This window comes from Poecile atricapillus, chromosome Z (genome assembly GCF_030490865.1).
Source record: "Poecile atricapillus isolate bPoeAtr1 chromosome Z, bPoeAtr1.hap1, whole genome shotgun sequence".
Lineage (NCBI taxonomy): Eukaryota > Metazoa > Chordata > Aves > Passeriformes > Paridae > Poecile > Poecile atricapillus.
Window position 1 is genome coordinate 20329149 of NC_081289.1, and position 16078 is coordinate 20345226.

Consider the following 16078-nt stretch of genomic DNA (forward strand, 5'->3'; position numbering starts at 1 on the left):
AAAGCAAACATGCATTCCATCAGCAACATTGCTTATGATTCTTTATGAAATTCCCCAACAGCCTGCACTGTTATGGGCTGCTTCTGGTTCCAGGAAAAGGTTTACTTAACATGTTACAGGAATGTTCTGTCTAGCTTTCCAACTTTTTCACTCTTCAATATGTGGCTTTAAGTCTTATATCATCTGCCAGCTGGGAGTTTTGAAAAAAAGCTGGAAAGAACAAAGAGCCTCCCTCCATTTTTTTTTATAGACAGCATCTTCAGAATTTTGATTATTTTTTCTGGAATCTGAAGGTAAATTTAATGCACACTGTTGTTCTCTAATTTATATTGACTACAGTTTGCCTGGTGCTTTTGTGGATGGTGGAGTCCAAAATACACCTTTGCTCCATGTCAAAAGTAATTGCCAAAACATTATCACTTTCAGCATGAGAACGGTGATCTTGTGCTGGAGGCTTCTTTTAAAAAGTAATTTATTCTATTTTATCTGAATTGTCTCACTGTGCAGGATGTGTCTTCATATTACAGGCGACATCTTACCAACATTTACCATCTGTTTTTTTACCAGTCTGTTTTCTGGTCTTAAATCCTGAAACATCAGTAACTTTTGCAGAATTTTTGTAGATAATTTTGGATTTTAGATGCCCTTCCTCATGTGGGAATATAACAGTGAAAGAGGACAACATTGTTTGTGTTGTGAGGAGACTTTCATATTAACGTATTTATCTCTGTTCTGAGGGGAAAGAAGGGGATTTATTCCGGTATTCTGCTCCTATTTGAAATTTTCAGTCCTGAAATGTGAGGTTATACCATACTTTATAAAAGAGTAATAACCCCAAACACTGCAGACCCCTTTAAAATTTGAATTTCTTGTGTTTGGGATTTGACACATCGAAACATTCCATCAGCTGTTTCCATATAAAATCCTGCATTTGTAAGTGCTTTCTGGCTTTTGAGTTGACTGAGATACAGAGTCTAAGAGCTCACAGACACAATGGCCCTACCTGAGTCACCTGGCTCCCCACAGCAGCTCCAGTTCAGTGCCTACAAACTTCTGGCCAGTATGCACAAAGGAACAGTATTTTCCTTTCTCTCTGTTATTTTTTCTCTGTGAGGGCTGTGGAATGAGTGTGGAAAAAAATCTGTGTGCATTGCTGAAATGGGGTGTCCCATTTCACCCTCTTCTGTCTTAGCCATTGAATCATTCCTTTGGATGGTAACCATGTCCCTAGCATGTATCTTTTCTATTATTCTCGGACTATAAGGGAAATCTCAAATCTCCATGCTGGTTCTAGCTTCCTGGGAGTATCTTGAGATTTTCCAAGGCTGGAATAATGAAGAACAGCTCTCATCCAGTATCCTCCTCCAACTAAGGAAATTTCTGTCACAAAGGAATTTCTTCATCCATTAATAAACATGGAAAAAAATGAGATTTGTTACTGTAGTGTCCAAAATAGTAAGTTTTGTATTTATAGTAACACTAGGTCATTTGAAACTCAGACCTACTCCATGCTAAGCTCATATTTATCTTCAAGTATGTATATACTCCTTTGTAGGAAGAATGGAATTGTTAGGTTATTGATCCTTGTTGTTTTTAAGAAAAATCAGCTGGAATTAATTTCCTTAAATAACATGAAAATTCCAGTTCACATGTTGTAATGAATAATGCCAAGTTGAATTACGTACAGTTCTTTCACTTACCTGATTTTGAACTTGCTGTGCTTTTGAGTTGGTTCTATTCAAGGTAAGGGATCCAGTTCTCTTTGTGGGAGGATATCGTTGTTATATAGACAAATAATTGTATTTCCCATGGTTGGTATTTGAAATGCTTTATGGGCTAGAAAGAAGCATGTAAAATGAATGGTCTCCAAAATCAGTTTTTCCTTACTTCAACAGAAGAGTGTTTTCAAGGATCAAATGGAGCTGATGTTACAGAATCATGTGTTTCCCTTGTTCATGTCTAACCTGGGATACCTCAGAGCTCGAGTAAGTTCACCTGTTACATCAATTCCAGTATTTGCCATGGTTCCTTCCTTTGCAGTTTGATTTTATTCTGAATGTTACTGAAAGAAATTAGGTAAATACATTGTAAAATTTAAAATAACATTCTTGTGCAGTATTTTTTCATAATTTTGATTTTAAAAATGATTTTTTGGTTAAATTAATTAATGGAAGGTCTGTGTTGTATTAATGTTCACCTCTTCAATCAAACTTGAGAATCTGAGCAGCAATTGTGGCCATTTTTTGTTAGCAGAGATGGCTGTGAAGAATAGGCAGGATTTTCACAAGTAGGTAATGTCAATTTGAATGTTGCTTGAAGAAAATCCCCAAGTGCCAATATCAGTCATGGACAAACAGTTTTCATTGGTTTTTTTTCTGATTTTATTTCCCTCAGAAGGACCAAAGCCTATGAACGCAAATATGTGCACACTGAATTTATTTTAATTTGGGAAAGTATAATAAAGAACTGTTTGAGTGCAATACCTGTGTTATATTTAATGAAAGAATACACCATAATTTAAGTGGGGAAAAAAAAAAAAGCAATGCATGCAAACAGGGAGATAGTATCAGTGGTTTTGACTCAGTTAAAAATTCTTAAAATTGAGATAGTCCTTGACTTGCTTCTCTTTTTGCCTTGCAGTCCTGTTGGGTACTTCATTCATTCAGTGCTTTGAAATTTCACAATGAGCTAAACTTGAGGAATGCAGTAGAGCTGGCAAAGAAGAGCCTGATTGATGATAAGGAGATGCCTGTCAAAGTAGAAGCAGCCATAGCCCTTCAGACCTTAATAAGCAACCAAGAGCAAGGTATGTGACAGTGATTCATCAGCTGTACACACTGATCTGTTGATTTTTTGTCAAGATGAGGAAGTTGGTGGTGCAGATTTACCTAAACATTTCTGTCATTTAAAGACATAGATTTCAGAATATTTTATCATGTTTAGACAGATTCACTTGCTCATTACGTCCCAGAATTCCACCTTCAAGTTTTTATGGCACAAAAGAAGTTAGAATCAGCATGTTTGTTTTAGTAAATATCACTCATCTTTGGTTTTTTTTTAGTGAAGTTAAGGAGTGTGTATGTTTAAAAATGATCACTGCTTATATATGACAGCAAGTGTTCTCTCAAAACTGGATTTTTGCTGTAGGTAACATTTCAGTATTACACAATTTATTTACTCTGTCTACTAGTTATGGACTGTAAAATTGCCTTGGGTATGTTTTTTTGGCTTTTTTATTTCCTTAGTGAATTCAAATTAAAAAAACTTATTTTGTTCAAGACTAGTCAGCTACCTGGGAGTTTGGAAATGCTGTATATTTGTGTTTATGGATAGTTGATTTCACCTAGTTTCTTTTAGCCAAGGAATATGTGAAGCCTTATGTAAGGCCAGTGATGCAGGAGCTCCTGCACATCGTCAGAGAGACAGAAAACGATGATCTCACGAATGTAATCCAGAAGATGATCTATGAGTACAGCCAGGAAGTCGCTACTATTGCTGTGGACATGACTCAACACCTGGTAAGAGGAATAGTAAAATACCAGTCCAGTCAGAAGCACATGTGTAGTTTGGTAAACTTCTAATGAGCTCTGCTTGAAGTGCACACTGTTTAAAGTAATCGTTATGAGAGTCCACCTGTAGTATTTGCAGTATTTGGTTTTTTTTTCTGTATGAAGCATCTTTAAAACCTGTAGATTTTTCAAAGATACTGATTTGTGTCACTGATTTTAATGAGCTGAGCTCTAACTATTTAGCATTTCAAATGACTTACTGTAGAATTCTAAAAAAAAAAAGGAGATTTTAATTTGCTATGTTCCCCTTTCAAAAGTAGCAAGCATATTTTTCAGTGCTGACAGCTCTTACAGATAAGGCATTGCTGCTGCTGCATTAACTGCCTTGGTTTTGAATGACAAATTAGAAACACGAGTTTGCTCTTGAATGTGCTGTTGTTTGGTTTTGTTCACAGGCTGAAATATTTGGTAAAGTACTTCAGAGTGAGGAATATGAGGAAGTAGAGGACAAAACAGTTATGGCCATGGGCATCTTGCACACAATTGACACAATCCTGACAGTTGTGGAAGATCACAAGGAGGTGAGATCTTCCTTTGTACTTTCCTCCCTTCGTTCATGACAACAAGCACTTCTGTGTGTGTCACATCGCTTGGCATGAACATGCGTTTACTGCAGCAGGATGGTACCAAGCCGTCTCAGAAAGATTTGAATCTAAAGGCCAGTTTACTTTTGTGACTTATTAATTGTTTAGCTTTCAACTTCAAGAGAATTTATGTCCCAAGAGTAAAATTATTAGCCCTTACTTGGTAAGCACTTCATTAGAATGTGCTGGTTTTGGTTGGGGTAGAGTTAATTTTCTTCATAGCGTCTAGTTGTATTACAGAATGTTAAAGTAGAATTAAAGAAGAAATATTTTGCATAAGGCTAGTTTTTTACAGTGATGACCCATATCTCTAGTTTACCCAGCAATTTCTTGGATAGAATTCCAATTCTATTGGGAATTGGTCTCTCAGTTGTGGTGCAATGTATGTCCACATATCACATGTTCAGAGTAAAGAGGCTCTTTCTGCATCAGAGAGACCTTATTTCATAATACTGTGATTGTAAATGCAGCATTTAAAGAATGATAAAAGCCTTTTTGATTTGAAGAACTTCTCAAACTGAATTAGTAAATATATTTATTTGATTGCTGTATTTCTAATTTTTTTAAAATAAACTGCTTTATATTTTGATTTCAGATCACTCAACAGCTCGAGAGCATTTGTTTACAGATCATTGGCCTTGTTTTGCAGAAACACGTTATAGGTATGTTTTAGAGATATGTAAAAAACATGTAAATTAATTATTGTTATCTTCCAGACCAGAATTTAATCTTTTTGTGTGTGTTTCTTTAAAGAAAAAAGTTATTACTTTACCACTGTAATTTGTTTCTCCTGATCTACTCATGCACATTAGTCAGATTGGCTATTGTGTTTTGGAGGTTAAAAGCTGAAGATGCTGTTCTGATTATTATTCTGGCTAATTGTGGTAAAGGACAATGTCTACAATTACTTTAGTCTCTTATGGACATCATCTGCAATTAAATTACTGCTTTATCAGTATGCTGCAGTAAAAGTTATGGTTTTGTGATAAGACCTTGCAGAAAAAAACAAAGGCTGAGAAAAAAATACATTTTTCAGTAAATTGATTAGAAGCATTGTCTTTAATGTTCTGCTGTATTTTTTTGGTGTGTTTTCTTGGTATTTATAGTGGGAAACTGTGCATATTGTAACTGTAGCCAACAAAAGGCCTATCTGAAAGAATCTTTTACAATTTGTTTTATTTTTCTATGTATGATTTAGTTTCTAATTGCTGTCTTCTAGTTGTTATGTGACTCAGGACTCGGTTTAAGATTTCAAGGTACTTGCAAGTTAAATTTATTTTGTAAAGCATCCTGCTTCAAATTGTTTGTCTTTTGCAGAGTTTTATGAAGAAATTCTGTCCTTAGCCTTCAGCTTAACATGCCAGATGATTTCACCTCAGATGTGGCAGCTTTTAGGTGTTCTGTATGAGGTTTTCCAGCAGGATTGCTTTGAATACTTTGCAGGTAAAGTCACTTCTCTTCTAGTGATGCTTTCACTGTTTGAGAATTTTTCTCTAGAACCCACCCTGGTAAGGGTCCCTTCCATTAGTGTCTTGGTTTAAAATGATCATGTATTTGAGTCATGGCCTGACCGTCTGTTTAGTGTGGGAGTGTAACAGGAGATATTTAAGTAGGAGAAGCATGTTCAAATCTGTCAGTGTGATCAGTTGTTGTAGGGGTCCTGAACTCAGAGAAAGTTGAATATTCAAAGTTAGTGTGAAACTACAAATTAATTAATTAAAATGTAGTCCTATTCTAGTTCCAAGAATGCACCCTGCATAGTGCATTTTATTAAGAATTCTTCCAGAAAAGACTTTGGCAGAGTTTGAATTTCCAACCATATTCAAGAATCTAAGCTAATGAATTCTCCTTTAGGACTACCTCTCTGGTTATCCCTTTTTGTAATATTTTTCTCTTTTGTTCTCCCTGTTCTGCAGATATGATGCCTCTCTTGCATAATTATGTGACCATTGACACTGATACTTTACTGTCTAACCCAAAGCATTTAGAAATCATTTACTCTATGTGTAAAAAGGTAAGGCTTCTGATTCTTATTGTTGTACTTATCACTGGTACATAACAATCAGAGGAGCTGAGTGACCTGAACCTGCCATGTGGTAGTCAAGCATTTCAGAACTAAGTGAATTTTGGTCTTGAATCAGTTCTGAGCACATGCAACACCTTCACACTTTTTAAGTGACATGCTTTAAAAAAATTACATGCAAAAATCTGTGTGGGAGAAAGTTGCTGTTCGTCTTGACTCTTCTATGAAGAGCTATTTTGGTAGGTAGGGAATTAATGAAGCCTCATTTCCTTGGGTTGTGTATCTTGCAGTTGGACTCTGTGATTGTCAGCTAAGGTGCGAACTCATTTGAAGTTCTTCCTACATTTATCTTCTTTCTCTTTTATGCTGAGTCTCTCATGTATAATAAAGCATGAGATTGTCCTGCAGTCCTCCTCTGATTTGGGGCATTAGTCTGTGTTAGGCATCTAGCTACTTGCTTATTTTTGAGAAACATAGAGTATTTGAATGTGAAAATTTCTCTTATTTTGTCTTGTCCTTGTTCTTTTGAAAGAAAATGGTCCTTGACAGTGACCATGAGGTTGAGATGAAGTGCTCAGTTTCATATGTATGTGCCTACACATAGAATGATTGCATACACCTTGTTCTTAATCAGAAACTAGCCTAAACATAGCACTTTGCTTTGTCAGGCTGTTAATTTGCTGTTAATCTATTAGAATTGAAGTGAAAAAATGGAAACACAATGTGGAAAACATCAGTGATTCTTATAAGAGACATTTCTTTCTAAAAAAGGGAAAGTGAGAATATATAAAAAATGTAGCATTCTTTAAGAACTACAGCAATTTCTTCTTGTTTTTAAAATTCGCCTTTAGCCACTTATCCTTGTTTATATCTGTAGAGATGAATTATGTGTCTCAATTCATCACAAAATTTAGCATGAATACATATGCATATGCTGTGTAGAGATTTTTGGATGAATTCAGGTACAGGAGCACTTGCTTTCAGTGTTGTCAGTGACTACTGACGTAGTGGTTTCGGTTTGCTAATTTGAGTTTCCCGGCCAACGCACCAATTATGTAGTGGGTTTAGTGCTGGCCAAATGCTTATGCACCCACTAGAAATTATTTATTCATTTCTTGCTGTGAGATACGGATTAGGAGGAGGAGGGCAAAGCAGGCTCAAAACTTTAAAAGGTATAAAGAAAAAAAACTTTCTTAACTGAATTAAAAGAAAAAATGTTATGAAAAATCAGAATAAGCTTTCAGAATACTTTTCCTCCCCCCACATTCTCTTTTCTTTCCTACTGACAATGTAAGGAAACAAAACCTGGAACTTTCAGTCAGTTTACCACCTCTATATTAATCTTTCTTCAGTCTACTTAGGGAGAGAAGTCTCTCTCCCCATGCCATGGAGACTTCTCTACAAGAAACAGTTCTCTAGTGTCTTCAATGTCACAGCGAATCAGCCGCCTCAGAGATAGAAGCCTGTTTGCCATGTGAAAGTCCCTTCCAATGCTTTGCAGCTTTCTTACAGTTGATTTTATGGGCCACGTCAACTTATTGGGGTGCTATTTTAAGGATGAGCTGTTCTAGCATAAAAGGAAATTTTTTCTCATCTATTTCTGGGAACAGGGGTTTCTTTCTTTTATTCCTGGGGCAAGGTTTCTCATCTCTCGTCTCTCTCTGTTCAAGATTCTGCTGCAACATCTGCTTACTTCAACACTGGTGCCTCTACTCACGGCTGTGGTTAGAATGCTCTATCCCTCCAATGTATTCCATGAATTACAGGGAAAAACAAAGTCTGATGTACCAAAAAATATTTCTTCACCATAGCCTCACAAAAGAATTTCAGTCTAAGACTAAGGCATCTCCTCAATCCCCTCCTGACTAGAATTTGACTCCACCTTTACTGACCTCAGTGTTCTATGTTGTTTTTCTCTACATGTCTTCACCCTTTCCTTTTCCTGATTCAGGAAAGAATTGGTGTTTATAGGTCCGTTTGTTCTCAAGCTTTATTAATTGAAACAGTTTTTTAAAAAGAGTTCTGCAGTGTTGAAAGGTTGATCTCATCTAGGCTCTGCAATTGAGGAATTGCTGTGTCTCTCGCTGCTGATCATGTGGTCCCCGCCGGCACTTTGCGAGTCACTGTGTGCCACCCCTGCGCCTTTCCTTCACGCAGGGCCTGGAAAAAGAAAAAAACTGCTACTGCTGCTTTTGATTTTCTGTCTGCAGTGTAGCTGGCTAAAAGTGGCTAAGCAAACAAGGTCCTTTAGGAGTCATGCCAAGATGGCCCCGGCCACGCTGATTTTTAGCTGAGCAGTGCCAGCCATACGGCCACTCTCAGACCGGGCTGATGACAGCCAATCCTGGCCACAGCCACTTCTGGCCTCGGGGCTGGCCGTGGGGCCACTCCTGGTGCTGGTCCCAGACTAAATAAAGTTCATTTCGAGAGCCATGCTGAGACAGCCACAGCCGCACAGTGCTGCCCTGGCCTCGCTGATTTCCTTGGACATGCAGTTGCTCGCTGTGTTGGGATAGTCATGCTGGCATGGCCTGGCAGCAACAGAAATCTCAGCCTCGCCTCGCCGTGGGCCAAGCCAATTCCAGATGGGCTTGGGCCCAGCTGGTTACCTGTTCCCAGGCCGGTTACCTGTTCCCAGACCTGTTACCTGTTCCCAGACCTGTTACCTGTTCCCAGGCCAGTTACCTGTTCCCAGGCCAGTTACCTGTTCCCAGACCTGTTACCTGTTCCCAGACCTGTTACCTGTTCCCAGGCCGGTTACCTGTTCCCAGGCCGGTTACCTGTTCCCAGGCCGGTTACCTGTTCCCAGGCTGGAAGCCAAGAGAGCGTTCCTGTGATTTTTGTCTTTAAATGTGCTTTTCCACGGAGGTGTATTCAACACTTTTAAGTGGTTTAACCATGTGTCAATCTCCAAACCTAGCCAGCTGATTAGCTCTGCCAGGTCCCCCCAGGGAACCATCCCCCCTCCCAACTGAAAACCCGACTTTGTTAAACCATAACAACTGATAAATTAAATTGTTACTCTGATTGTTAGGTACTGACAGGAGATGCAGGAGAAGATGCGGAGTGCCATGCAGCCAAACTCCTAGAAGTGATTGTCCTTCAGTGCAAAGGACGGGGTATTGACCAGGTGATGATACATATTGAACAGGTTTTCTCTTTTACTGCTTTCTAATGATCCATGACTCCTGAGAGAAACAGCTGGAATTAGAGAATTTGAGGGAAATGTAAGGTGGGGAGAAAGACATAAAGAAGTAAATGAACTCAGGAAAGTTTGTAAGGTTTTGGTTTTGAGACAAGATATTAATGGGCATGACCACAAAATGGATATGGACTAAATTATAAGGATATGGTATGTTGTGCAAGATTGTCCTTTTTTGCTATCTCTTAGTAAATTTTCCCTTTTGATGCAAAACACACAGTTAAAACTATGGTGACTGAGTGGTTAAGTGTATATATCCAACTGATGTTGTTTCTCCAACCTATAGGAACTTTTTAATGTTTTAAATTATTTACTGCATTTGGAAATGCAGATTTTTTAGTATGGCTGGGTTGTGATTGCAGGGAGAAATATAATCACAATTTTCCAGAGTTTCTTAGAACGCTTTTTTAGAAAGTAGTCTTTTTCCTGTTAAAGACCAAATTTTGAACTCATGTAATGAGCCTAAATTACCTTGACGTATCATGTTTAATGTTGTCACAGTGCAATCCATGGACTTCAGTGATACATTTTCATTTAATTTCAATGAAACTGATATAACTTTACTAGCGTAAATCTGAAGTAATTGAGGATTAAAATGTTCTCTGAAAGATTTTATTTTTATAGGAAATCTGGAAGAGTTTAAAGTGAATTCAATGCATATGCATTGAAATAAGTATGTGGTGGAAGGCTTAATTGAGCTGTACATCTCTGTGAATTAAAATGGTTGCAACTGAACTGAAACTCATAAACAAAAACTTTCATAATGCTTCCCAAATTTTTGTAAAGTATACATTTGTCCATTGAAATATGTATGTGTTTAGAAGATGTTTATTTCATTGTTTAGAAATTGGTGCATGTTTGCTTTTATCTGAATAAACTAGTTTTAAACTTTTATAAAAAGTTTAACATCACTTTATGTTTATTAGGAAAAACTTCTTGTGTTACAGATCTAGATAGTTTAATTTCTAATGCCTGTTAGTTTTGAAAGTGTTTGGTGTCTTTAAAGATGAGAATGTCTAAGTTTTTTTCTTCCTAAATGCTAGAACAAACTCCACCAAATGGCCCCAAATATTCTCTCTCCTCTGTGCTCAGAATAACATTGCAATTTTTAGCTCAGAGAAGAGCTGTTTTGGGGAAGGTTTATAAGCTTGTGATCAGAGGCTAGAAAGTGAGGAGAATGTGTTCCTTGGTTCTATACCTGAACTTCAGATAACTCAGGACATTAATTCTAGTGAAAGTATTATACAATTTTGTATAATCTGGCAACATGTCTAATGACTGTTTTCTTTTATTTTTTTCCTTTTCTATTTTTTCTCATTATATGGCCAGTGTATTCCCCTCTTTGTGGAGGCTGTTCTGGAGCGCTTGACTCGAGGAGTTAAAACAAGTGAACTTCGTACCATGTGTCTTCAAGTTGCCATAGCTGCACTCTACTACAATCCTGACCTCCTTTTGCACACCTTGGAGAACATCAGATTTCCACACAATCCTGAGCCCATCACTGCACAGTTCATAAACCAGTGGATGAATGACACAGACTGTTTTTTTGGGCAAGTATTGAGGGTTGTTTTTTTTACAATATTTGGAATTGACCAGCTGATTTTCAACAACATGTTAACTCTCTATCCAAAACACTGTGTACGTACTTTCTGTTCTGTATTTTGTAAGTTATTTTTAACTGCTCCATTTAATTAAAAAAAACATTACTCTTTCCAGTGAACCCACCTCTAATTTTAAATGAATTTTCACAATCAACTTGCATGTTTATCATTTTGCTATTGGCTGTTTAGTATACTGCTGAACTTAAACGTCACTGTGACCTCCCTTGAATGTGTGTGTGCTGTGCTGGTGTGCACTCAGGCAGGAGTTGAGCATTTGTGAAGTTAATGAAGGGGAACAAAGTCTGTCATCACCTAGCAAAGCATGCACTTGATGCTGAGCAGAGGTGAAGGCCAGTGCTTGCCTCTCAGCTGAGATGTGGTGTCTTAACTGTGAGATTCAAATCCACTTAAGGGCAAAGCAGACAGATGTAGTTAGCAGCTACCTCTCACCTTCCTGCTTGAGTTTTGTTTTGTTACTGACATCTGCCCTCAGGTGCATGATGGATAGGCTTAGGTCATGTCTGCCTTAGGTTACTTCTTCCACATCTTGTGGTAATATTATTGTTAACTACTAAATTATTTTTATATCTATATACCAGCTTTAGAAAAGGGCAAGATATTTTAGGATTTCTGCGTAGCAATTTTCTTCTATGGCTGAAGCGAAGTTCTTGAGCTTCATCTCTTTGTACTTTCATTTTTTTCTGCCACATGTCACATGCTGAGTGCATACAGAGATGATAGGAAAGAAGATATTCCCTACGGATGGTAAACTGAAAGTGATTTATAGCCTGAAACAGTTCATCCTGGAGCATTCAGTGAGAAACTAGTCAGATTCAGAGAGGAAAAATGTTGAAGGTCTGACTAGGCTCCAATCTCAAATAGTACTGTGAGCTACAGCATAATTTTCAATTCTTCTGTGTTGCTCTTCAAAAAGCATCAGCTACTGAAACTACTGTTCAAATAAACTTATATTTGGAGTTGAGACAAAGGTTAACAAAGCCTGTGAAAATGAAAAGTTAAACATGCGGTTGTCAGACCTGTCATTCTGCCCAGACTGCTCTTGAATGGCAGCAGAGGATTAAAAATCTCTCTCTCTGATCTGCTGCTACCAGCAGAGAAATAATTATCTGTAATATTGCTTAAATCTAAAAGTCACTCTCCCTTCTGTGCTCTCTCCGCACTTTGTGGCTCCAGGTGTAGGGTAGGGCTTTTGCAGTAGTACTGCTGATGAGGCACTGTGATGTGCTGTAAGGGGCTTCTTCCCTTTTCCCCAGGAGAGCACTGCTGCTAGCAGACCATTTGTTTTCTTATGAGTATTAAAGGAGCCCCAGATTCAGAGGCCTAACTGAACAGGAAAAGACAGAAGTGCAAAAAAAAATTTAGTGTTCTTGAAACCCTTTCTTGAGTTCTCCCCTAAGTAGTTCATGTCTTTGTCAGAGAGCAGTGGGCACCGTTATTTGTACAGTGCTCTTTCTCATCAGCTGCCATTTGCTGCTTTGGTTTACACTTAGCTTACTTTCCATTAAGAGGCAGTTTTAGGTCCAGATTCAAGTCATTTGGTAAACTCACAGATCCTAGAGAAACTGGACCAAAGATCAAAGTAGATGCACCTCCAGGTGTGGTGGTGCAAGGCCGGGTGAATCTTGCTGTCATTTCTTTGCCAACCATGCAGTAAACCTGGAATATGGTGGTGACAGTGGCAGTTCAAGATGCTTTGTCCACATAAATCTCACACTCTTATGTGTGGACACTCCATCTTTGGAAGTGTTCAGGGTCAGGCTGGATGGGGTTTTGAGCAACCTGATCTAGTGGAAGATGTCCCTTCCCATGGCAGAGGGCTTGGAACTAGATGACTTTTAGGGTCCCTTCCAACCCAAACCATTCCATGATTCTGTGTCTTTCTTCTGTTCCTGTGAAGTCTTAGTTCCCATAGATCCTGCTCTGCCAGCCGTAGGGTTTTCATGGCTGCACATGCTCAGGCTGGAGCCAATGGTGTTTGCCAAAAGAATGCAGTATTTTGGAGCACCACATGTGAACACATGAGATAGAATCCATGGAAAAAATGGAGGGGAAAAGCAGTTATGGTATGATAAATAGCTGTTCTACCATGTTATTATAACTACTGAAACTATTGAAAAAGTATTACAAAGTTGGCATATTAAAAATTAGCCAGGCAAGGAGTACTCAGAACTCCTTGTAAGACTGCATAAATTCAGTATGTCATAGAGGATATTGCATATCTGTAGTTGTGTGCTGACAGTGCCTATATGCCACAGGATATTGTATTTATTTCTAAATGTTTTCTACAATAACTTCACACTGGAAAGCCTTTTGCAGAAACATTTGCTTCTTACCACTTTCTACCTTTTTCCTGACAGCTGAGGTTTGGTTGAAATTTCTGCATGACTTATGCTTATTCTTATACTAAAAATTCTTCTATGGTAACTAGGGTGAAAGGAAAATCTCACTTGCTTCAAAAAAACCCTCAGTAAATGATTTGGGGTTTTTTGAAGCTAAATAGAGTTATATATTTTATAGGAGTTTGAATAGTTATAAATGCTAGGATTCTCAGAGTTGCACATAAAAGTCCCAGTTTTATGTTGGTTCCAACTTTGCAACTAGAAGGAAATGGCTAATTATTTGCAGTTTGTCCAGGAATTGTATTGATGTAGTAGAAAGAAACTTGATTATCACATAAAGGAGCACAGCAAACCAGTAAAAGGAAAGGCTTAGCGATTTTTCTCTGAAATACTTTCAGTTTGGTTTAAAATACAGAAGATTTTAAAATCCTTTGTGCTGTATTAAAAGAAAGTGTGTTAGCAAGAAGAGGTCCTGCAGATTATGAGGACCACACACAGCTTGTTAAAAATAGACTTGGCTTGGAGTTGTGCATTGCAGTGCTGTGTGTTATGTGTTTAACACTCCAGGTTTGATAAACCACTGAGGAATAAGCAGAGTCCTTGATTGTTAGGGAGGGCTATTGTGTGCTTCTGAGCAAATAAGTACAGATCTCAAAGCACAAATTACTAAGGAGAATCATATCCAGGCTCCCTTGAGCAGATGGAAGGGTGCTGAAATAATGAGCCTTTTGATAGCAACGGAATGGTCCTGAAGCCATTCTTTGCTATTATGAAAATATATAAAACTCTATTTTGCTTGTTCAGTCCTAGGGGTCCTTAATACAGCTGGGTCATAGTAGAATACTGAACTTCAGTCAAGGCAGATGCTTTTCCTGCTGTTGTCTCTGCTGGCAGGTGAAAGAAAAGTCTCCTTCTGGCTCAGGTTCAGTAAAGATGGCTCAATGCCTGAATTTCTGCTGTCCTGTAAGGCCTTCTAATAACTTCCATATTCTGCAGGCATGTTCATTCTTGCAACTTCTCTGTGTAGCAGCTTTAAAGTGGAGGATGACAAATATGCTGTGGGTTTTGGTCATTTGGGCTGTTTCCCAATGATGACTTCCTTTCAAACAGAAGGACTTCATTCTTGTACTTTGATTTGCTGTCCCAAAATGATAATTTAATATGAAGCTAAGCCATTAATTACTAGGATTTTTTTAAAAAAAATTTTACTGTTGCATTTTGCAATTGGCATTGTGAAATGGTAGCTTTGTCAAAGGTATGATAAAAAACAGTGCTGAGTTGTTAGTTTACTCTGATGCACGTGGCTGAAATTGCTTCTTTGGACATTTGGATCCTGAAGAAATTTCATGGCTTCCCAATGTTGAGATGCAGGTTAGAAATCTTCTGCATAGATTACAGAGCTTTTGTCACACTTGGTTGACAGTGCTGACAAAAAGAGGAGGTAGAGAATTGTTTTTCCATTTGTACTTGCACTACGGACAGCTCTCCAAGTAACAGCTATCCTTCAATTATATGTAGCATTATCTTTAGCTTGGCTTTTGGTCTACATAGTGTTGGCATGAGAGCAAACGGCTTGTTTTCAACATGCAGGAGTAGGTAATTTCAGCTGAGAGGAGTAAGGGATTTATGGTTGTTTTTTTTTTTCATGAAGGCAGACCCTGTTCCTCTATCTCAGTTTCCCTTGCTGGTTTGTATGCCCTTTTTTGTGTCCCATTCCATCTGAAAATAAAGGATTATGGTTACAGGGACTCTGTTCCTGCTTGCACTTTCGTGTTTTTCAACACATGTAACTAAGCAGCCAAACCCAGTGTGACAAAGTGTGTCATTTGATATGCTGGTTGACTTTGTTGTTCTCGGAAGGTCTGCTGGGATCATAATGTTCTGCATGGTCATATATAATTTATTTCTCTTGTCAGCTACTCTTGAGAATGAATCACTTCAGTAAATCCTAACAGGACTAACAACGTGGGAGGTGTCATGAAATCCCTCCAGATCTCTAACCTTGTTTAAGCACAAGTAAAGTTTAGAAAGCTGCAATACAGGATCACTTGTGCTGCTTAAAGGATATAATAGTTCAGTAGCTTAATAGTTCTATAGGAACTTTGGTAATGAAATGCTAAGCACTTAAAAGCTATATTTCTATAGCGATTTTAGAAGTGGTGGATTGAGCTGGTTGTTGCCCTGTTAGCTTTACTGCAGCCTGTGGTACCCATCTTTTTTCTTCTCTCTCAACTTGTATTCTCTTCATGCCAATGTAAAACTGGTTCAGTAGTGGAAGTATCCTAAGAGTTTAGAGGATGGCCATTTTCTGCCAGCTCTGGATGTTTGCTTGGTTTCTCTAGGTTTTGCTGGCATTACTTGTCCTGCAGAAGGCTTGCAGAGAAGGTGTCAGCATTAAATTGAATAGTTCAAGCAAAAAAAGCTCCTCTCAAGCCCATAATAACAGAATTCTGTAATGTTAGCTTCATGTTGAATACTTCTGATGTTTCCTGTAAAGGAGAACCAAAGAGTATCTGCAGAGGCATTTAGAGATTTTTTTCTATCCTGTTTGCAGAAACTTGTGTTTCTGAAGTGAAAATCAATACTTATGTTTTAGAGCATAGGTTCTTACCTACTTTCTTGACTATGGTCACACAAAAATCTTTCTTCTACTAATTCCATTTATTTCTTTCCCTTCAATTGTCTGCAGTTTGTTTTACTGGAGGTCTACTCATTTGCAAGTTCCTAGTTTGAGTATAC

At 38.0% G+C, this 16078-nt stretch overlaps 1 protein-coding gene across 3 annotated transcripts in view; it reads left to right on the plus strand.

The window, feature by feature from the left end:
- LOC131592887 (importin-8) overlaps positions 1–16078 on the plus strand; it is a 45816-nt gene that overhangs the window by 22334 nt on the left and 7404 nt on the right. For all 3 annotated transcript variants that reach the window (XM_058864763.1, XM_058864761.1, XM_058864764.1), the window contains exons 13-21: positions 1896–1985; positions 2641–2806; positions 3358–3518; positions 3965–4090; positions 4749–4815; positions 5471–5596; positions 6070–6167; positions 9211–9306; positions 10708–10928. In XM_058864763.1, coding sequence (XP_058720746.1) covers positions 1896–1985; positions 2641–2806; positions 3358–3518; positions 3965–4090; positions 4749–4815; positions 5471–5596; positions 6070–6167; positions 9211–9306; positions 10708–10928 — 1151 coding nt within the window. The remainder of the gene's footprint in view (positions 1–1895; positions 1986–2640; positions 2807–3357; positions 3519–3964; positions 4091–4748; positions 4816–5470; positions 5597–6069; positions 6168–9210; positions 9307–10707; positions 10929–16078) is intronic.